Source organism: Mixophyes fleayi, chromosome 1 (assembly GCF_038048845.1).
Source record: "Mixophyes fleayi isolate aMixFle1 chromosome 1, aMixFle1.hap1, whole genome shotgun sequence".
Lineage (NCBI taxonomy): Eukaryota > Metazoa > Chordata > Amphibia > Anura > Limnodynastidae > Mixophyes > Mixophyes fleayi.
In genome coordinates this window covers 376,588,301-376,612,676 of record NC_134402.1, presented here as the reverse complement: position 1 = coordinate 376,612,676, position 24,376 = coordinate 376,588,301, and the positions used below count along the sequence as shown (strand labels likewise).

The 24,376-nt window shown below is 38.8% G+C and overlaps 1 protein-coding gene across 2 annotated transcripts in view; it reads left to right on the top strand.

Moving 5' to 3' along the window:
- Positions 1-1,336: 1,336 nt before the first annotated feature.
- The window catches only part of TNFAIP8 (TNF alpha induced protein 8), a 138,293-nt gene continuing 115,253 nt past the window's right edge, over positions 1,337-24,376 (top strand). For both annotated transcript variants that reach the window (XM_075179320.1, XM_075179310.1), the window contains exon 1: positions 1,337-1,498. In XM_075179320.1, coding sequence (XP_075035421.1) covers position 1,498 — 1 coding nt within the window. In that variant the 5' untranslated portion in view covers positions 1,337-1,497. The remainder of the gene's footprint in view (positions 1,499-24,376) is intronic.

Below are 24,376 nucleotides of genomic sequence, written 5' to 3'. Positions count from 1 at the left end.
TCTTAGGCCCCGTCGTTTGCGGATCCTCCCTCCCCCTTCCCCGCCCTCTTTAGCTGTGCATTGAGCGTACTGAGTTGCTGTGTTTACTGTACTGTGCTGTCTCCCATTGTATTGTGATTTTGTTTGTCTCTGTACGGCGCTGCGGATGCCTTGTGGCGCCTTATAAATAAATATTAATTATTAATAATTAAGCATCTATTCCGGCTGCCGTAATGAATATCTGACTACCTTAGCAATGGATGTCTGAGTACTTTAGCTATTCATTCCGGCTGCTGGTTTGGATGTCTAAGCACCTTAGCCATCCATTCCGGGGGCCGGAATGGGTGGCTGAGTACATTAAGCATCCATTCCGGCTGCCAGACTGTATATCTGAGTACTTTAGCCATCCATTCCGGGATCCAAAATGGATGTCTGAGTACTTTATTCATCTATTCCAGCTGCCGGAATGGATGTCTGAGTACTTTAGCATCCATTCCAGCTGCCGGAATGGATGTCTGAGTACTTTAGCCATGCATATCTGAATTCCTAAGCCATTCATTCCGACAGTCGGAATGGATGCTTAATGTACTCGGACATTCATTCCGCCACCTGGAATGGATGGCAAAGGTACTCAGAACCCCATTCCAGCACCCGGAATAGATACTTAATGTACTCAGAAACCCATTCCGACAGCCGGAATGGATGCTTAATATATTCAGACCTCCATTCCAGCAGTGGGATTGGGTGATTAAGGTACTCACAGACACATTCCTCCGCACAGAATGTATGGTTCAGTAGCTCAGACCCCCATTCCAGCACCCGGAATGCATGGGTAAGGTACTTAGAAATCCATTCCGGCAAGGAGAATGAATGGCTAAAGTACTCAGAGCCCTATTCCTGCACTAACAGTATAACAGTAGAATGGATGGGTAAGGTACTCAGAGACCCTTTCCAGCAGCCGGAATGGATGGTTAGGGTGCTCAGAGCTCCATACCAGCAAACGACAATATATAGCTAATATATATATATATATATATATATATATATATATATATATGAGGAATAGTTGTGGCACACTTAAGCATGTATATATATAAAACTCCTCTTTTCACCTACAACCCACAAGTCTGTCCTAAAACTGAAACTTCTTGTCCTGTGTTAAGTGCTGCCTGAACAAATGCCTTTACAACATTCTGCACACATTCAGCATTGCAGAAAAGCTGTCTCACAAACAGTGTATAGAAAGTATTCAGCCTATGTGTTCTGACATGCAGCTACACGCATAGTATGTGTTATATGTATGTACAGGGGCTCTGTGTCTCTCACGCATCCGCCCTGCACACTCTCAACTCCTCCCCCCTGAGCACCAACTTCACACCACACTCCAGTCCTGTGCTCTGCCTGCTCACTTATTTGCAGATTTTGGCTACTCGCTTGGCATTTGTTGTACAAATCAAATATTGTTGGACTTGTCACCCATCACCTCTTTGTTGTGTCTTCTCTAGAGGCTCTCACCCAAGTAAGTAACTGGCACTCGTTGTCTTTCTTACTATAGTTTGTTTTCCTGTTGCTGTACAAACCAACCAGTCTGTGTTCACTTACTAACCATTATTGCGTGGAGTAATGAACTTGCATACAATGAAGCTGATATTGCTCTTCCATACCTGTCTTGTCTGCTCTATGTCAATGCAGAATTAACGGACTGCACTATAACTGGTATTCAACTTTTCATTTAAATGATATATCACATGGCTGAGCCTGAGCCAGCATTGAAGCTCCTGGATTGTGAGCAGCATTAATATTGCTAATGCGTATTTTAAACGTTTTAGCTCCTGACAGATTATGAAGAACTGTATACGTTAAAAAATGCACCATGTGTTTCCAATACAACGAATTTGCATATAATGAAATATATGTGTGGTTATAATTACTCTGTTTACTGGTGGGAACTAGATGTGATGTTTGTAGTCCGGCTGTTATTACTTTAATGTGTACAATAGATCAAGACTGCTTCATGTGTGCAACTGTGACTTTTTCTTGATCAGTTTCCAGCCACTGGTCTCTTCTTTTGTGCTAATGTTATGAAAATCTTGATTGTTGTTTATTTTTATATAATACACAAGTAATGAAGATATGTGTTAACTCCTGTAAATATCTATATAAATGCTTAATTCTGTTGTCTTTCTTATAATTAGTGAGTTATGATGTCATCACTTAAGTGTTTATTTGGGAAACTTGTGTATTATAAGAAATTACCAACCTCCTACTGTAAACCTATGTAATTATTAGAAGTCACCTCTGATTCCCATGCCCTAGCCTGTGGTCTTGTGCTTTCATAGAGTTAAATAACTCTTCAGCGAATTCTAATCATTCATTGCTGATGTTCAACAGGCTTATCTACACTGACAGCTCTCCTTATGGTTGAAATATCATAAAAACAAGATCTTCACCGTGTCCTTGATTCAATTACACAGTTACTCCAATGGCTTCACCTGTATTTCATGAGTGGTACTGCAGGGGCAAGGACAGGTTATTTTTTACATTGACATCCGTTTTGCCTTTCACCAAAAACCATTGTATGTATGTAAACTGATCAGCCACAACAGTATAACCATTGACAAGTGAAGTGAATAACACTGATTATCTCTTTACAACGGCACCTGTCAATGGAGTGGGATATTTTAGGCAGCAAGTGAACAGCCAGTTCTTGAAGTTGATGTGTTGGAAGCAGAAAAAATGGGCAAGCATCAGGATCTGAGCAAGCTTGACAGGCAAATTGTGAGGCTAGACGATTGGGTCAGAGCATCTCCAAAACGACAGGTCTTGTGGGGTGTTCCTGGTATGCAGTGGTTAGTACCTACGTAAAGTGGTCCAAGGAAGGACAATCGGTGACAGGGTCAAGAGTGCTCAAGGCTCATTGATGTGTGTGGGAAGCAAAGAATGGCCTGTCTGGTCCAAGCTCGCAGAAGAGCTACTGAGGCACAAATTGCTAAAAAAAGGTAATGTTTGCTATGATAGAAAAGTGTCAGAATACCGTGCATCAGCGCTTGCTGCAGACCAGTCACAGTGCCCATGCTGACCCTGTCCACCAACGAAAGCGTCTACAATGGGAACATGAGTGCCAGTAGTGGTCCATGGAGCAATGGAAGAAGGCGGCTTAGTCTGATAAATCACATTTTCACATCGTATGGACGGCCGGGTGTGTGCGTCGTTTACTTTGGGAAGAGATGGCACCATTATGCACTATGTGAAGAAGGCAAGATGGCGGAGGTAGTGTGATGATCTGGCAATGCTTTGCTGGGAAACCTTGGGTTTCCATGGCAGCAGTATTCCTTGATGGTAGGGGCCTCTTTCAGCAGGATAATGTACAATGCCACATTGCAAAAATTGTTAAGGAATGCATTAAGAAACATGACAATGAGTTACAGGTGTTGACTTGGCCTCAAAATTCCCTAGATCTCAGTCCGGTTATGGATCTGTGGGATGTGCTGGAAAAACAAATCCGAACCATTGAGTTCCCACCTTGCAGCTTCCAGAACTTGCTACTGGTGTTGGTGCCAGATAGCACAGGTCACCTTCCGAGTTCCTGCGGAGTCCATGCCTTGAAGGGTCAGAACTGTCTTGGCAGCACAAGCTGGGCCTACACAATATTAAGCAGGTGGTTTTAATGTTTGGGCTGATTGATGTACATACTCCTCAAATACTGTATACAATATATAGCAAGCATTATATGGGCCGGAATCATCAAGAATGTAAATGCTGTACTGTGCCGTATTCTGCGTGTCCAGACCCTGAGCATACGCCAGTGAACACAGCAATGTCCAATTAATTTTCGAGCACAAAGGACTCTTTCTATAGCATACGATATCAGAGGCGGAACGGGCAGGCAAATGGCTGTACGCACATAGTCAATATACAGTAAGGGTGTGTAAAGATCGAGCACACACTGCAGTTTCATATTTAAGCTTTGGTCAACTCTAAAGTACGTGATTTTCAGTTGTATCACTTAAACTAGGTACAGGTCTGGTGTAAGTGCCGACTACTAGTGATGACGGCTGTGTATATATGCTAGAACATGTGTTTGAAATCAGGAGCAACTATAAAAATGTATTTTATGTAGAGTAGACCTTAATAACATCCTGATAAATGTATTTTATGGGGGAAAAAAACACCTTTTTTATTTTTTAATGTTTTGTCATTAAGGAATATATTATTAACAGGTGACAATAATTGAATAGCTTATTTTTTTTCTGTTCTTTTGTGACTTGATATTCCACATATGTATTGGATGTATCTTGCTGTGTCTCTTCTGTTAGAGCAGAGCGGACCAAAACCCGTATTTATCAACAGCTGTATCTTCAGATCCGCTCCTTGTTGAATACAGACGTGTGTATCTCTGATGTATGTGTGTTGTTGCTCTTTTTTGTTTGATCTATAAATGCACATTATGTTCTCTTGCTGTTCCTTGATAAATGAGGCCCTATAAGTGCAATCTGCTGGAAAAACCTGTATATCACACTGTGCTTTAAAAAGGATTTGTTGTACAGTGCTAGAAACAGTTTATTTCATATTGTAATTTGTAAGTCTGGCTTAGAACGGTACTGTATCATAAGCCCTGGCCTGTTGGCTGAGAATCTACTTACTTTTAACTCAAATTATGTTTGATTACTATTAAATTATGGAATTAGGCCATTTCAGTAACATGAACTCAGAAACTTTTGTATGCTCTGCTTTAAACACTGGTATCATCTTTCCTTTATAGCATATTTAGTCAAGGTACCAATGTTTCCCATGAATAACCAATCTTTGTCTTTCTAGCCTGTATCCACTCTGCATGCAGCCATATATTGTCCGTAAATAATCTTATCATTACATACTGTCTGAATTTATATTCTCATATGAATATATTAATATTGGTTTATCTAATATATTTTACTTCTAAGTTGAGTTCTGTTAGTGTATTTTAAAGCTTCTATAGACCTTCTGAACATTTAACATCTTTAACAATGTTTACCTGGACAATGCTCTTTTTTGTGTGTTTAATACTAGTTTCCTTTGCAAAATTCAAAACATGATTTATGGATTAAATCTCTGCTAATCAAAGGGTTTATTTATCTTCTGAACAGCTGGTCCCCAAATATATGAATGCAAATGTGATACAGCTTTGTCCTATCTTACAGAGATACAAACGTCTGACATTTAACATACTACATAGTTATTATTATGTAGACAAAAATTGTGATTATCTTGCTGTTAAATAGGTGATTTGTTTCCCATTTATTAAGCATTTTTGTAGATAACAAACTTGAGTACTAAAATTTTCAAGTGTTTCAAACTTTCTCAGAACTTGGTGTAAAATATTGAGTCTAGCTGATAAAAGTCTCTAAAAATGTTCTTTCTCTGATGATTAGTGTAGTAAATTTACTTTTGACCTTTTAATATTGGCATAACAGTCACTTGAAGAGTGAAAAGCCTTGTTCTGATTTTCCCCTTCTCTCTTGGACGAGTGCCAGGTGTATGTATCACCTAACTTGAAAACCTTACTGTATATTGACATAAAATATCTAAACCGTGCAGCAGATCAGAGGGTATGGTAAACCTAATTAAACTGTTACAATATTTGTCTAGAAAGATGTCAGGAGGAAGGAAATGGCCCAATACTGTCAGTTAGTAAAAGAAATCTGTTGTGTAAGATTATAAATGGTTCTGCGCTGTACACTAATTTTCCACTTCATGAACAATGCAGTTATTTAAGTTTGTCTATGCCTGTTTAATTGGGAATAACTTTAATTTGTGTACCGGTGTGTATGATATATTTAAAAAAACTACGCATTTAGTCTACAAACTTTGTCAGGGGTGTCGTGAATTAATTAACACTTAAACAAACTGCATTGGTCATGAAAGTGTTAAAGTTTTAAAAGTGTATATATTATAGTCAAAATTAGTTTTACAGATTCCACTTTTTGTGTACCCTTCCAAGCACCGTTTCTGGATGGGGTTGAGATGTCAGTACACCCAGGAGAGTAAGTAAATGGTGAGAGATTTTCCTGACCAGGAGGTCTTTTCTCACTGGGGAAATTTTGATTGTTTCATCAGTTTACAAAATGACTTTCAAACTAACCCATCTATAGAATGGATGTACTTGGGAGGGTTTGTTTCATATGGTTATTATGTGGCAGTAGCTGAATGATGTTTTAACCGCAATATTTAGGTGGTTATTAATGTTGATTTGTAAAACACCACAGTGCTCCACAGCATCGAATAGTGGGGAAGATGGGACATACATAAACCAGGGACACAAGGTAGACAAAATAAATGCAGACATGAAAACAAAGGGTAGGGATAGCCCTGCTTAGGAGAGAGCTTACATTGTAATTGAAAAAGGGCACAGCTGAAACAAGAGGAACGAGTGTATCTAATAGTGGAGATTGGGGCTGTAGTGAGCGTCCTTTAGTATAGTATAGTTGGGATTAGAGTAGACTCTAATAAAGAGATGGGTTTTCAGATAAAAAATTTAATTTTGAAGGCTTACGGAGATTCTGATCAGGTATTCAGTGAACTAACCTGGGGACACCAGATATATTATGTGCTCTGATGATGTAATTGTTTTGTGTATATATTTTTTCTTGCATAGTTTTGCAGACACATGCATTTACACCATGATTCTTTCAGACATAGTGTAATATGTATTAACTGCTTCGGTTACTCTACATGTTTCAAATAAGGTTTTATTGGTGATTGGTCAGATTGTCCATTATTTAATCTATTTTTAATAAATGCTTGGATGTTTTCTACCTTGAGCCAGCTGTGTGAATGTGAAATACAAACATAACAATATTGTGAGTTACAGATTTTTATATATTTGTACACATATTTTCTGAATATTAAGAGTTGTTTTTCTTCCTGCTATTTGTTTTTCAATAATATTGAGAACTTTTAATTCATCATCATTTATTTATATAGCGCCAACATATTCCGTAGCGCTTTTACAATTGGGTACAAACATAGTAAACTAATAAACAAACTGGATAAAACAGACAGAGGTGAGAAGGCCCTGCTCGCAAGCTTACAATCTATTTATGGTAACATGGTTTATTTGTGCCATTATAGTTTTATCAAGATTGCCAGTGTTCACAGAATATGCAGATAATGCTACCTCCTTCCTCTCTAGCAGGTCAGTGTTGGCCAGAATACAGATCAGAGCTCAGGTTCAGTAGCTTCAAATGCAGTGAAGCTATATCTGGTGCCATTATGTAGCTGGATGCTAAGGGTGTAGAGCTGGGGCATTTTATTGTACTCCCTAAACACCCACTAAAAACTATTTCTCCTGCCTTGTAGGTCTTTAGCCTGCTCTTCTGTCTCCCTCTCAGCCCACTCTTGGTAACCTGATCCCTCCTGCAAGATTCCAAAACAGCTATGAGCCTGTTACTGCGGGCAATTGGAGTGCAATGAGCACTTCCAGCCAATAATGTTTTTACTCAGCATTTTATGTTTAATGTATTCGTTTTACTGACATTAAGGTCCAAACTAGATATTGCTGGTTTATAGAAATGATAATAAGGATTTATACTTTTTTATAATTATTTGGGAATAATTGGTTTTGAAGTCGGTACACCCTCTTATTTAATGAGCTGGGTAAATTCGACAAGTCAACTGCTTTCCAGCACAGCAATAAATTACCCCATATTTGTGGGATAATAGAAGGTCTCTTTATTCCCATATAATGATGCTTGCACAATGTGAGTATTGTTTTTTTCTTTCTTGGTGTTTAATGATTTCATGTTCAGCTATACTCTCAAAGGTTAACTAATGGTGACTACTTGTGCAAACTGTTATGGGGAATTCCTTTTATTATCAGTTGTGACCTATCCAGTATATTGCACAGTCATTATGCAGTATTGGACTCTTCATATTTCCTCTTAAACTAGCCCTTCTCAGGCACAGTTATTATCCTTTGACGTCTTTTGTCTGATAGAAAATTGAGCCGTCATGTCCTCACCTGAACTACACTGGTGATTTTTAGCCTCAGCGATGAAATCTCAAGAAAATAATCACCTAAAAAAGGATGTGCCACTTGTGCAATTAGTCGCCTGAGAATCTTTTCTGGCCTGAATTATTTATTTATTTTTAAATGTACAGAAATCCCAAAATATATCACTGAGATGAGAATGGAATAAGCGAGTGATCACTCATCTCCCATCGAGCCAGGGGACGCAATTAATTGATTAATGTTAACACACTGGGCCTGATTCATCAAGACACAACCCGCGTTCAGTATTATACGCACATATTTAGTCTTTGCAGCCACCTGGATTTAGCAAGGCACGGATCTCAGGATGCCTGTGCTTTTGAAGTCGGGGGCAGGTTGACTCTGTTCGCCTCTACTACACCGGATGCGGACAATACATATGTGAGTTATAAATTCACAAAATAATGCACAGGGAAAATACAAAAAAACTTGCATTATTGTCACCTGATGATGATGATGGTGATGATAATAAAAACATTAATGTTAGTTGACTTGACAGTAAAATAAGTGTTCTTTTCTTCCTCCATGAAAATACATTTATTAGAATGTTGTTAATGTCTACCTGGCATAAAATACATTTCTACAGTTGCTTGTGATAGCAAACACATGTTACAGCATGCATACGAGGCTGTCATCACTACTGATCAGAACTTAGACTCGCCCCTTAGCTGGAGCAAGAGATACGGGAGAAAAACAAGTAACTTTGAGATGCCCAAATCAGACGTGGCTGTGTGTTCTTGTGTTTGACACACCCCTACTACAAATTCACTATGGCAAAATGCCTCTTCCCCGCTCAGTTCTCTCGCCGAAATTGTAGGCTGCAGTAAGTGTCCTTTGCGCTCGCATGCGCATGGGACACAACTGCATCATTAGACGTTTCTGCCGGTTCTGGGCATGTGCAATGTGATTTTGTGTACGATACGCTCAAAATCAGCAGATACGTGCCTTGGGGAATCAGGACCACTGTTTTTATAGGCTATTGTTTTCCTCAAAAATCTGAAATGTTGAAGGGCACAGTGGACTTGATTTGGGAACCAAATGCTTAAACATTTTTTTTAAAAAAAGCAAGAAAAAAATATATCACTATCACTTTGAGTTAAAACATTTTATATGCATTTTTCCTACAATTTTTATTAGCATTTAAAAGCTCAGTGTAGGCTTTCTAATGCAATTACAAAAAAGTAAACGGGACAATTAGCATCTTGAAAAGTGCTACTGCATTGAAGTGCAATTAGAACACTACCAGGTATGGTGACATTAGCAACAACAGTTTATAATGCCAGACTTGGAGAAGACACCAGTGGGTATGATCCGAAAGATAGCCACAAACAGCCGATCCTGCGTCTTGGCATTAGTGCCAAGCTCAATATTTCATTTCTTTGCACACAGATGGATGTTTTCTACATTAAATTAAAATAATATTTCACTGTAATTTTGCTTTAATTTATACAATTAATTTGTCATAAATAACATCTAGAGAGTATATTTGTGGTAACATGATCAGATAATGGGGTGGGGCAGCAAAATATGTCGATGATTAAAATCAGTAAATGACAGGTGGATTTCCTAAATGTATTAACACTCTAATTGCATGTATGCCATAATTTATTTTTCTTGTAGTCCGGTATATGACTGGAGAGTCCATCTAGATTTAAACTAACTGCCCAGATCAAAGTTTGAATGAATAGGGAAGATTAGTCTTCATTGTTCTGACTTTGTAAAGGGATTATATGCATATTTGTTTCAGACTAGAAAATAGTAAGCGTAAAAAAAAAAAATGTGATCGTTGTGAAATGAACGACCCAGTGATTCTTGTATATGAATGAGAATGCTGACTTCTGCTCTTTTACCTTTGTGTTGTCAGCAGAATAGAGAAAAAAAAACTGAACAGAAGTTGCAAGTCCCCATTTCATTCAGTTCAAACCCAAATAAAATGTAGACTTTACTGTACAGTTGTGTGATGGCTCTGGGCCATGTGTTCAGCTATCCTTTTATATACTCGTACATGTCTGCTTAGCATTGTATTTGTATGCCCATGTCGTTATGCCCCAATCCTTAGTAGCATTTTCTAATAAAGAAATGGAAATGTGGTACAGTTTGCACACAGAGAATATGCCATCCATAGTGAGGAAAAGACCCTGCACATCTCTTTAGCATAGGATGCAAATCATTGTATATGCTTTAGGGAAGTAGCTTTGTGGGATACTCATTACTGTTTATTTACTTCACTGTGTGTGTGTGTGTGTGTGTGTGTGTGTGTGTGTGTGTGTGTGTGTGTGTGTGTATATATAGTTTTCTAGAAGTCTTCCTTTCATTAGCATACAATAAGTCTCGTCACTCACTCTTATCACATGCTAAAAGCCCTTTGAATGTTTGTATGCAGTGTTATCCCCACACTTGCCTACTTTTTTGACCTGTCCTCCGGGTGATCCCAGAGGACAGGTCGTGTGACAGGTGTACGGGGTGGCGTGGTGACATTGTCACATAAACATAGCCCTGTCCCCTACTATAAAATGCCAAAATTCATGGCATTGCCTAAGGGGGGCAGGGCTTAATGATGTAATTGCGCCATTAAGCCCCACCCCCCCCACTGGTCAATGCCGTGACTTTCGGCATTTTATAGTAGGGGGCGGGGCTATGGTGACATCACCACCAAGCCCCCCTCCACAAGGATCTGGGAGATTGCCTACCCTCCTGGGAGTCCGGGAGGACTCTTCGAAACTCTGGAGCCTCCCGAGAATTTTCCCAGTATGGTTTTCCCCAGAAAATTTTGTCAGCCAGGTGGCATTAAGAAATAGTCGAGTGGGGGCAGTGTAATAGTTCGCAATAATAATAATAAAGAAAAAAATGTAGGCGGTTATTGCCAACGCTTATTATTTATAAAGACACTGGAGGTTATTGCCCCCTTGCTGGCTGGTGTACACGTATATATTTTGTTTTTTTAAATTAATTTTTTCATGCCTGGCAGGTGAACCTCTCCCTGCACTGGTCAGACTGGTGGTCTGTGGTCCAACACACTCTGCTGCCTGCAGTGCTCACACAGGGCTTATTCCAATATGATAGAAATTGTTTTGTCCTATTGAAATATGACTCCTTCGGACTCTAAGAGCTGGGTGGCAAGTAAAAACAGACGGATGATGCCGGCATGGATATATGCACACACATCTACCTTACTTATGTTTGTCTACAATTGCAGTGTGGCATGCTTTTGCCAAGGTGTAAAGTTGCACCTTCTGGCAGGAATTCCTCCTAACATCACTGTCATGCTGTATATAACTAGGACAAGGCTATGCTGTGTTGAATCATTGCTCAGTAACTTGTCAATCTGCCTTTAAAGGGACACTTGATGCCAGCAGTGATGAATACTATTTCTAGCCTACCAAGTTTGCTTTTGTGTTAGTAAGTGCACATGATGTGGCTGACCTCGTCTTATTCTATTGTTGACTTTTCTGCCCGATTTTTTTTTATTTTTTATTTTATGCATGTCACATAAAGGATTTTATTTCGTCAGTATCTCACAAAGGGAACTCTACTAAGGGTCTGTTTTGATCTCCTATTTTTTTTTTTTGTGGTTTACATAACTTCATTTACAACTTACCTTATCAATTAAAGGCAAATTTTCAATAATTTTTTTTTAAAAAGAAATTGCCATATATCTCACAATCACAGACCTTATTGATTTCTGTATTAAAGGATAAAAACAGAGGTATCTACAAAACAGGGATTTGCATAATAAATATAAAAGTTTCCAGAAAAAGACCGTTCAATTGAGATTGATATCTCCGTTCTTTAGACAATAAAATTTCCCTTTCATTTTAATTAACAATGAATTTAAATGGTAGCAGAGAGCCCACTGAATGTTGCATTACTGGTTGAAGTAAGTGGTAAATTCTACATTAAATATATCATTTTAACAAAAACAAAAATAATAATAATGAAATACTAATGTGGAACTACAAGTGACAGCATAACCTGTCAGCCTAGACTTGCTGGAACAGTTCAGCAAAAATATTTAAATGATTTGCAGCTAATGCCATTGTTATTAATGGGGCTAGAGCTCAGTACAACTTAGTCAATCAAATTGGCCAGCATGTAAACTTTCCTTGTGATTGGTTGAGATTTTCCCATTTATTTCAGTGGGCAGTGCATTTAAATGGACTTTCTGTGCCCAAATTAAAAATCATTGCCCATTCAAGTGAATGAAAAAAGCAGAGAAGACCCCCCAAAATCACCTGATTTGAAAATAAATAGATTTTTAGAAATTTGGAGAGTTCTGGTAATCATCAATTTATTTATGACGGCGTTGGTCAATTTTAACTTCTGATCAAAGTCGCACTTTAGTAGATTCCATTGTAAGCGTCACTGGTTGGATATGTAATGTCCACAGGTAAATATCTACACAATTAAATTGTCGACATATAAAATGTGGACAGGGTTATAAAGTCGACATTCAAAATGTCGACACAAATAAACGCAAAAAGTTGCGTGCCCCCCTCCCAAACAGCTTGTCTAGTACTAGCAATATCACGGGGGGGGGGGGAGGGGCATGGGGTCCCTCTGATTTTACCATTGCCAGTACTAGGCTTTGCCAGCTTGGGCTGATGGTACTATAGCAGGGAAACTCGCAGCATAGGGTCCTCCTGCCATAAAGCCAAACCAGCCCCAGGCTAGTAATCACAGGGCTGGATTCCCTAGGCAGATCGGGTATGAAAAAAAACAAAAAATACTGAACCTCCCTAGGTTTAACCAGCTCCAGCACTAGGTTTCTTCCCATCTTCATGGGGCAGTGGGTGTGGGGTAATAATGATAAATTAAAAGTGTAAATACATTTTGTCCCTGGAGCACTACAGGTCCCAGCATACCCAGGCTACCATTAAGTTTTTGGGCATGCAGGCACTTGTAGTACTAAAAGCAACAGCATGCCCATGGTTGCCAGGGCGTGCTGGCACTTCAGGAACCACAAGTGCCACCATGCCCTGACACCCAGGGCCAGCTAGGACCTGTAGTGCACCAAGAATACAATGCAAATAATACCGCTTTCATACTGCCGCCCCTGCAATTTCCTGGGTTTTTCAAGCCAAGTTTTTATCGAGGCAGATTGTGTCCTAGCTCAGAGACCCCGTTCACACTGGCCTTGGACCCGGGAATCTCCCGGGTCGACCCCATTCATACTGAACATGGGTCTGCCCTGGCAATAAGTGTGAGTCATCACAAGAGGAGCTTTAATTGGCTGAAAAATACTGAGGTCATTTAAAGGGGAATAGTTTTTTTGCACACAAAGAGGAGTTCAAAGTGGGTGGTGACTGTTGCTTTAATCATGGCCGACGAGTCACTATTGAGATACCCAGAGTTCCTGTTTTATTGTGTTTATTTGCTGTTTTATACAGCAAATGAGAGCTTGATGCAGCTGCACTGTGTCATTTCAGGAGGAGAAAGGAGCAATTACTTGCACAGACGGAGTATACTCTGCGTCTGTATATGCACAGGAGGAGAGTTTTTCTCAGGGGCAGCATCCCAGACACCTCAATCAGCTGCTTTATGTGAGACCTGGGTTGAAAAATCCGGGTCTCACCATTCATACTGCAGGTTAACTAGGGCCGACTCAGGAATTACCCCACCAAAGGTCCCGGGTCTAAATCCCGTGTTTTCAGACCCGGGATTTTTCACTAGCACGATTCATACTGCGTCTAAACCCAGGTCGTCTGGGTCTGCCCAGGCAAAAACCCGGGTTTTTCAGGCAGTATGGGGTATAACACACAGACACACAAGTATATATATAAGTATATAAATGATTTTATTTTAAATAAAAACACCCCAAAGCATCCCTCAGTCACCCTCTTTATTTCTCACCTAGATCCAGGCTCTTCATCTCTAATAAATCCATGAATCCTTGGCTTGCAAAATACAAAAAAAACCTCATACTCAACGTAATACTAGCTTCCCAGCACAAACTCGCTTTTCAACCAGTAGGTGGTACTTTCCACCCTGTCAATCCACGCGACTTGCCTGATGTCTGGAGCAGAATTCTGAATGAATACAGAATTTCTAACTAGCATATGATTTGAAGATGCTGGTAATATGTGAATACTTTTTGTTTCTCAAATAAGTTTTATTCCTTATAATTCATTCACATCTTGCATTCATTATTGCAAATTATTAATTTGTTGATTACATATATTTCTATAATTTATGTATTTGTTTGATAGACCGCTTCTATTTTGCAATATCTTTCTAATAACATCTATTTTTATTCGTCTGTTCTATTTTTTTTATCTTATTGTTCCCATTCAAATTTATACCCATTGATCCTTTTCACTAACTTTATTCACCAGGATGTTCCACTTGGACACAGAATCTCAAAGTACACATCAACAGCAATTAGAATAAAGTGCTTTATTAATTAGTATTTCGTTACAGTGCGTCTTTCCAGAGTATGGATTTTATATAAATGTCAAAATTGTAGTCATGGAATTATGATTAAATAAGTTTTTTTTTTTTCTGTACTATAATCAATTTTGGTGTTTTTGTTCTGCAAACTGTGTATGGAGAGGTGCAGCAGACCATCATGACCTAGTATAATTAATAGATGTTTTCTTGAAAACTATAAAAAAAAAATGCATCTACCTTTTTATAGTAAAAGTTTAAAGGTATGAAGGGTAACTTGCTAGTTTACATCACCCTTTAGTTGCATAGGCTGATCTTAGAGCTAATAAACAAACATTTGGAGTTGCTGAGCCTGCTCATGGAGAGACCAGAAAAGACCTACAGGAATAAAGTCATCACATATATGTAACTGTAACAACATGGATGAAAGTTGCAAAATTAAACAGCAATTGGTTGTATCTGTACCAAACAATGGTAGATATGTATATGAAAATGGCTTAAAAAACTGGTGTCCATGGTAAGACCACTAATAATATTTACCTATAATGATAGCCTAGAGCTAAAGAAAACTATACAAGACTAAAGCTGTCTAACCCACATCTGTCTCCTATCTTTGACAGCTGTCCTGTTTGAACGTTTATTTGCAGTCTTTTTCTTGCGCTGTTTTGGGGCAGTGCAGAAGCCTACGTTTCAGGCTGGCAGTTAACAGAAATGCTCTTTGTTCACACACATGGAAGTGACCAGTCATCTCAGATTTTTTTTTAAAAGAACTCATTAACATACTATTTATTGCTATTTGAGCTTTTCGTCTTATCAGCCCTTTCTTAATTTTTGTATATAGCTGTTTGTACAGGATGGAGGGGGGATACTCCATCATGGTTTACTCTTTAGCAAATTTCCTGTGGAAAATCATACTTCATTTATAAAAACCTATGTGTTGGAGTTTAGTTGTCGTTTAACTTATTTATACTATAGGGGACATAAAGGGGGTTAAAACAAGTTCACCATTCATACAAGAATTTCGGAATGTGACTAATGGATCGGCTCTGTGCAGCGAGCTCCTTTTTAATGTAGGTTTATTAAAAGAAGGTAGTGTGCAGAGCGTGGCAATGGGTCTGCTTGTGGAGGGCACTCCGACAACGTTCAGCTAGTGCTGAATTGCTCTAGTGTTTTGGGCAGACTACAGCTGTACCCACCAGACTGTGCATGGAAAGGCCAATGTATCATTTCAAGCAGGGAGGAAAAGTTTACTTTGAGTGTAAGCATTAAGCATAGTGTTGCTGACATCTTTCTACTGGAATATATACTCCAATAAGTGCATTGCATTTTGTTTTTTTACTTCAGTTACTTAAATATTTTATATTTTACAGGTTCACTTTTAGGCACATCAGTTGGACAAGTGTTTTATTACTTCACACCTACTATACATTGAACTAGAATAACTGCGTTATGCTTGGGTAACGGTTTATTTCTTCTTAAGGTTTTGGATGTGATGTCTAAAGCATATTTCTCCAAGACCTAGCTCTTTTTCCGCAGACGCACTAGAAAGAAGGTTTATATAGGGTGTCTGGTTGCTACTCTCATGATGTTCTAGTGTAGGCTTATTCCAGAAAAGGATGGTTTAGTGGTATATTTATACTTCGCAGAGATCCTGTGATTATTATTTATTTTTTTCACATGCCTATCTTGTTGTTGCAACCCTGTTAGGACCTGCAAATAACGGATACGATAGTATACGGATAGCTAATGTTTCCGGAAGTCCTTAAAATAACCTTTCTACAACAGCAATGTACTCCTATACTGGGCTGTCATTGTATGTCCATGTAGAGCACATCTCCCACTACAGTATATTGCATACTTACCAACTTTCTGTTGGTGAAATCCGGGAGCCTGCAGAGGAGGTGGGCGTAACGGGGGGGGGGGGCAGGGCACCAAATGGCGTCATTTTGGACCCGCCCCCATGACATGATGACGCAAAATGCGTCATTTGACAGCGGGGGCGGGGCCAAATGCCGCGATTCACCGGGAATTGCGGCGTTTGGGACTTAATTCTGCCCACTTCACTAGGAAGTGGGCAGAATTATCCAGATGCGGGGGATTGCCACACTCGCCCGGGAGACTCTCGCAAAATGCGGGAGTCTCCCGGATATTTCGGGAGAGTTGGCAAGTATGGTATATTGATGTATGTAAAAATGAGAAAATGTTTGTATAATGTATGCTGGAGTAAAGCTATGTAATCTGCTTTGGGTGGAAAATCTTAAACGGATTTTCCTTGTACCATTAGATAAATAAAGGGTGTGTCTCATAGAAAGGGATGGCGCAACAAAACTTGGTTTGATATTTCTTCTGCCACAAACACTATCCCCCAAAAATAGCAATGTATAAGAGTTGCTAATTAAAAGGCTAGTTACCTTGTCAAATAAAAGCTCTTTCATAGGTGTCTGGATAGAACGCTGTGTTCCCGACTTTATAGGGTTGTGCCTTCTAGACGGCTGTGCCATCATAGCACCATTTCCATTTTAGTTTAATAATGTACAAAATTTGGGTGGGGTCCTGGTGATGCCGTTCTCGCCTCCCAGGCCCTCCTCCCTGCTGTTAGTAAAGCAGAGTGGGGGGCCTCTTCTGAGCATGCACGACCTGGCACATGCTCTGGCCAGGTTTTTTTTCTGCTCTTTTGAGAGGGTGAGGTTGCCCCTCCCAGGCTCGTATCCGCTGCACAGTGGCGGAACTACCATTGGTGTGGCAGGTGCCTTGCATCGGTACTCATGGAGATAATTGGGCCCGCTGCATGACAGATGCAGAGGGTCAGGGGCCCCGAATCCTTTCTCCCCACTTTCCTGTACCGGGGCTCAAAGCTCGCTAGTTATGACTTCTACGCTGCACCTCCTATTGTTACACCACTGCTTACAACATTGGGGACTTTGAAGGGCAGCACATTAGCACAGTAGTTAGCATTGCTGATACTCAATGCTGTGTTCATGGGTTCAATTCCAAACAGGGTCCTATCTGGTGGAGCTTGTATGATCTACCTGTGTTTGTGTGGGTTTCCTCTGGGTGCTCCGGTTTCCAGTAATTGACCCAATCATATTAACTCTAGTGTGTGTCTTTGTGGTAGGAAATATTGATTGTAAGCTCCACAGGCATTGATGATATTTTCTGTAAAGCGCTGTATGATATGGAAAAATTATATGAAAAATTGTTCAGTACATTGAATAGAGTCAAAAGTGGAATCTCCACCATATGTTCTCTACTAAATTAGGCTGAATATACTACGAAATAAAAGTTGTATTTCCTGATTAAAGTGATGCGCAAGGAAATGTGAAAGGTTTCTTCATACACCATTTGGAATTTATGAGATTAATTACTGCTACATGCACCTCCGCCACTAATGTAAGCAGCATATATGTAAAAGTATCTGTTTGTCTTTGGTTTCAATTTCTGATTTTTACCTTTCATGGACAGAAAATTTGCTATATATATAAAACTGCGTGAGTGTGATCGTTTCTGGCTGTACTACTTTCATATTTGAGCACTATATTTACTTTTTTTTTTCAAGTTTCTTGTATACATGATAATGTAGTAAAACAATGGTTTCAGGTCTGCACTAGACTTGGACTTACCTCCTTTTGTACAAATCATTTTTGTTTGTTTTTGTTAAAAAATTTGTTTGAAACAAGTTTTTTTCTCAGCCAGGTTACAAAAGTAGACGTATATTTTAAAACTATTGAATAAAGATGTATAATGATCAATACTTATATGTACATGTTGAAAGAAACACTGGCTAAAATATTCAAATAAAGTTGCATAGTGATCAATTGTTATGTGAACTTGTGCATGATAATGGGTCAGGAATGGACTACAGGGAGCCTCACAAATGCCCCTTGGTACTGACTGTAAGTTTTCTTTACTGAGAAGTATAAATTCACATAATAAGATGCAAACACAAAAGTAGCCGAAACAGTAGATTAACCGATGGCTAGCTAGTCAAGCAGGTTAGAAGAAATCACCATCCAATCAGGGACTAACCTGATAGCCGTGAATACAGTCCTGCTATGACATCAGAAACGCTAACAAGACAACCACAAAAAGCACATTTCTGTGGTCAAGATCACTACTTTAGGGGCCTCTAATTGCCCATCACTAGTTACTGATTTTAATTATTTCACTTTATCGGATTTGCGATGCATGTGAACATTTTTAATTCAAATGCATAAATGGATTTTATTAAAACTAATTGTGTAATCACGTTTTTATTATATCTAAAATCCTGTGGATCTAAAAAATTACTCATGTATCTCCTTAACTGATCTCAAATTACCCAGTACCTGTAAAATAAACTATTCATTAATTTTGCAGCATTCAAAGAATCTGCAGTTCTGTTTTTAGAACTGTTCACAAGAACAGATGTCTCTTGGAGAGTCATAAATCAAGTCTTATAGATTGCTGGATGTAGTACAAAGCATCCTAAGGACACCGGTAGCACATAATCCATAAGCCATATAACATAATGGCTAATGTTCTGCTTGTACTTTCCTTCCTGTGCCCTTGCTTGCCTCTTTCTTCTGTTTATTATACTGCTGTCAAGAGATTTGTATCATGGGTAGCATTACAGCAGTGATACCTACAGCTCGCTGACCACAGGACTCATACTTGTTTAAAAAACCCCAAAAAATAAACCTGTCTTCCTATGCTTTTGGCTTCATTTATTGTGTTGAGAACATAGCAGGAATATCTGTCGTAAGAAAACCTGGCTTCAGTATGCAATCTAGCACTGGCCACAACACTTGATTGTGGTTTGCAGACCTTTACCTGCGGGCTGAGCTTATCACAGGATATCTGCAGGATGAGGGAAACCAGAGCTATTTTTTGTTGTTCCCAACCCCCCCCTTCCCATACATGACCAGACCAATTTTTTATGCTTGAAGACATTTTTGTAATGTGCCCAAGCACTTTGCTTGGTTTACTCTCTCCGTTGAATGTGCCAGTTATTTGGCCCAGCATATCACTAATATGCAAATGTATACATTTTTTAATTTGACAACATTATAAAAGACGTGCCTCTTTCTTGTATTCATTTGGAATATGCATGCAGGTACATTATGTTTCTACAAGAGATTTGCAGAACAACTACAAATGTAGGAAGCATTAAATTGTCTCCTAAAGCCGGGTGAGTTCATTATATTTCCTTGTGCTGTCACTCTTAAGGAAAGACATTGCATTGTATCAAGTGTGTTTCGCAAAGTGTAATATTGAAATTCCCTATAATACACTTTTCTGCCACCAGATGATTGTACTACGTATGTCCGTTGAATAAAAACTATGTAAAACATGCAAACTGTGCTATGTTGGGGTCCTGTTTTCAATCAATCTACCGCATCTGTGGTCTGATGTAACGGCTCTGCCCGGTTACCTCCACTCATCCAAGATGCTGCTGGTAATAGTAAAAAAAATAAATTCTCCTCTCATCCCCAAAATCCTCAGCATGCCCAAGTTCTAGACATGCTGGTCTGGTTCCACTATAAAAGGGAGACCACAAGCATGGGATGCCCTTCATAAAGTGAATTATTGAAAAACAGCCCCAGGACGGTCGGCACGGGCTGGTGTCTGCCCCTCCCAGAGACTTTCAGCACAGGCTCTTCCTAAATCTTTGTGCTGTGGGGGTAGTGCTATTAACAAAATTGGGACCCCTGTAGTGGCAACTCTGTCTATTACAGTCAGACTCCTGAGGTGTCAAAGGACCCTAAGAACTCTGCCTATCAAAAAGAGTAAAAAAAATAAACAAAACTACACACACACAATTTTCAATAAACTTAAATTGAATAAGACTCCTCATTCACTACTTTATTAAATAGAAAATATTGTGTTTATTGTTCAGTTGTAGTTGTAGGGAAAAATATCCCCCAAAAAACAGAAGACCACCATAACCCACCCACTCACTATGATTGACCTGCACTAAATGAGGAATGCCAAGATTAACCAGGATTTCCCTTGCCAGCCAATCACCAGCAACCAGTGTGGGAAACTGCTAGGGACTGGCTGGTGGTAACAAGTCCATCTTTGATTATTAATATGCAAATCATGTCATTGAGCAGCAGGAGGCAGAGCCATCCCGCCCCCCAGACTTGTCCATTGGTCATCCCCTCCAGGATCCGCCGGAGGGGAGGGTCTAAGTGTAGGTAGGTATGGCATACGTACTGTAAGTGCTGTATATCTTACAATGGAAAATGTGTAGTGAAGCTTTATTCAGGAGGAATACATATTTTCTAAAAGTTTGACCCACTTTATTCCAGTTCTATAAGTTCAACCACTCTAACTCCCTTGATCCTTTCAATCACATTCTTCTTCAACAGCACAATGTTGATGGCAGTGATTTGATCTGGACCCACACTTTTAATTAGAAAAAAACTTCCCATGAGCAATGCACTATATAATAACCTCCTCCCCCCCCCCCACCCCCAAAAAAAAGAATAAAAAATGGCAGCATTCAATTCATTAAACAACTTCAGAGCTACATAGTGTGTATTGGTTTCTACTACAAAAGCTGGACCACAAGTATAGGGTACTGCTGCTAGAGTGAGAATCGGTTCTCAAAGACACCTGCCCATTATACCAAGAGTAAAAAAAAAAGACTAAAAAAAAATGGAACACACACAACACAAATTTCAAGTAAACTTTAATTGACTATGTCACTCCACAAACCATCACATATTTAAATGTTTAAAATTGTTTCTTCTTTGTTGATCAGTTCAAATGCCAGTAAAACTGAGTAATGGTTTTGTGTGTAACATTGAGATTACGCCTGGAGAAATTGTACTGCATGGTATGTGATGGGGTAAGAATCACAGTGTTAAGACAATTTTGATGCATGCTACATCTTTAGGTCTCAATTTTTGTCTCCTGCTCCTGTTTTTTTTTATTCATGTATCACTTTGTATTGTTATACTTTGTGGAGGTTGTTCAAAAGTCATAAACCCTATAACTGTGCACTTTTTACCAGAGTTAGTGGGTGTAGACTGCATTAGTTCTTTTCTTCTGAGATTTTCATGTAGAGAAATAATGCTTCTACATATTCTTAAGAAGAAAACAATATTGCTAGTATTGCATACTAGCTGTATGAACCAATAGAGTTTGTGGTGGGTGGGTGTTGCACAATTGCTGTTGCTAATATGTGTTGCGGAAAGTTTACCAGTTCCAGTAATATTATTCATATATGTATTTTAATCTTGTAGTGACCAGAGTTATTTTACACTTTTAGTGATCAGATTACATTTTTACTGTATGTCTGTGTATTGTGTTCATTAAGATATCTGAAATTCTTTTCCTTTGTATCTTTTTTTCCCCTCCAGCGTGTGTTGTACATTGTGCACACATGGTAATGAGATACTATACAGAGTATGAGCCACACCCTCTCCTCCTCTGTGCTGCTATATCCTTCGACACCTCTGATTTGGAGCAATGTCGTATATAAGAAACAATTCTTAAATATGGCACTGGTTTACTTCAACAAATGCTGCTGTGCAGTGGTTCAGGCGCGTTATGTATGGTACAGCACTATAGGATCTCTGTCCCGTACTGACGTAGTATACATCAAATGTTGTACTTTTAACAGTTAAGAATCGTTCCTCTGCATCACAGTTTTTATATAATAATATTCTTGTATAAAATCAGTGGTGGAAGTTGGGGTGTATACGGTGGTATGCCATATGCAACTTCTCCTACTGCCTTCATTGGAAACCTATCAAATCCCACTCACTTACATTCCCATTTCATTTTTCATACCGTCACTTCTAAATGTCCACTTTGACCACTGCATAAAATGCTAATTAACTTTAGTGTTCTTGTAAAAAGAAAAAGTAGTACTGTATTTCATAATGCCATATGATATACATTTCTATCTCTCACTTCTCATGGAGTTCCCCACCCCACATTCCCTATTCCCAAAACCTTGAAAGTCCCCTTGCCAGCAACCCATATACCCAAACAACATCAATGAACTGCAACAGTCCCCTACAGTTTCCCAATCTATAGTGATCAGCAGATGCTATACTTTAGGCTAAAATATGTTAAAAGAACAGGGGGTGCATCTAATATTTCAGGAATCCAATGTCAGAAGTCTTGGTTATGTTAAATGAATTAATGAACAGCCTTCAATAAGCAGTAGTAGCCTCCAACAGTCCATGTATCCTAAAGGGATGTCAAAGGGTAAGGCTGAGGGCCTGTTAGCAGCATATATTTGTCTCCATAAACAATATTATAAAATGTACATTGTATGATATCCCCCTTTCTCTGTCTATATTTCCCCTAGTTACTCACTCTGCAATTTTTAACATGATCTTCTGCTTTGTGGTGACTGATGTAGTAGTGCTGGATTGAGTGTTTTGCTGGAGAGTTGAGTCCCTGTTGTCATTCGTTTTCAAGAGCGATTGGGGTACACTTTCTATTTCCATTGAGACCTGAAGAGTAGATATGTAAGTTGGTTTTGTTACAATATCTTTGAAGTTATCCCGGTGGTCAAGTGTCGGGATGTCTATCTATTCACAGAAGACAGATTGCCAGGGGTGTGCAGATGGGCTGCTCTCCAATTTGTAGAAGCTATAAGGCCTTTTGCCTTATAGATGGGTTATCCCATCTGTATGATCTCTCTCGTTCAGGCTCTGTAGAAGTGGGCATAATGCCATCCTGTTGCAGTGTGATAGTAGACTGGTCTTGGAATATAGATATAGGAGATAAGAGGGTGATATTTTGGCGCTAATCCTGCTCACTTCCTTTGATGTGAAGCTGTGAACATAGCATACTATATATCACAAGTGTATACACCATCTGCCCCTCTAGGTCTTGTGCTCAGTCCAGTCAATTGGGAACTCTTGTGGGCGGTCTAGGACACTATTTGCTATCACCTGTAAAATAGCTGTCTACATTTTCCAATTGTTTGTTTATTACCAAAAAAAGGCTAAAAATAAACCTATAAAAATGTAAATGCTATAAATTGAGAGATGAGACAGGTGGCATCAGATTTTATAATGAACATTGAGTTGGCAGGGCAATAATAATAATAATAATTAATATGAACACCAGCACTCGTATGCGCTGAGCACAATACTTTGGAAAAAAGTCTCATTCATATATGTTTTGGTGGGGACAATAATATGTGTATATTGGCAATGAACTATTAATAAATATCAAAAAGCTCCTAATGACTTAAATACATTAAATACTAATCATTGCAATGCTTTTTATGTAACATGTGTATATTTATATAACATGATTCAGCTGCATAGTCCTTACATCATGATTGAATAAATGTCCCACATCTAATGCCTAATGTTACTCTAAAAAGTAACATTGAAACAAGAAACATTTATAGAACAAATGCACTTGGATTGTGACATTGGGAGATTCTCACCTATAAGGTCTAAATGGTGCACTCAATTTTCATGTGTTCCCTTCTGTGAAATATAGATATTTTTGTTCTTCTGTTGTAGTTGGCAATTGATGTTAGATACCTCCCAGTTATAGTATTTCAAATAGGGAAAAATCTATGCGCTTTTGTTTGAATAGGCACTGTTTATTTTATGTCTCCCAAACATTTATTTTGCTGTGTGTGTTTTATATGTATAGTTTTATACTCTTGTTTATAAGCACAATTGTAAAGCTACAGTTTAAGCACAGCACTTGATTAGTGAATGTAATGAAGCCTGGTTTTGTTAGTGTCTTAATGACCTCCTGTGACCACAACTTCCTTCCTCAAACAAACTGTTTTCATCACTGCTACACACACTACTTCTCACTGAGTATAACTACCAGCAATTCAATCAGAAATATGATGTGCTCTATATTAAGCAGATGCGGTCATAAAACATTATTACAGTGGAAAATGTTTTAATTGTCTGTGTCCAAGTAAAAAAAAAAGAGAAATGGCAATATTATTAAATATCTCCTCTAGTTTAATTGTTGTTAATTGTTCACAACTGTTTACAAAGTAAC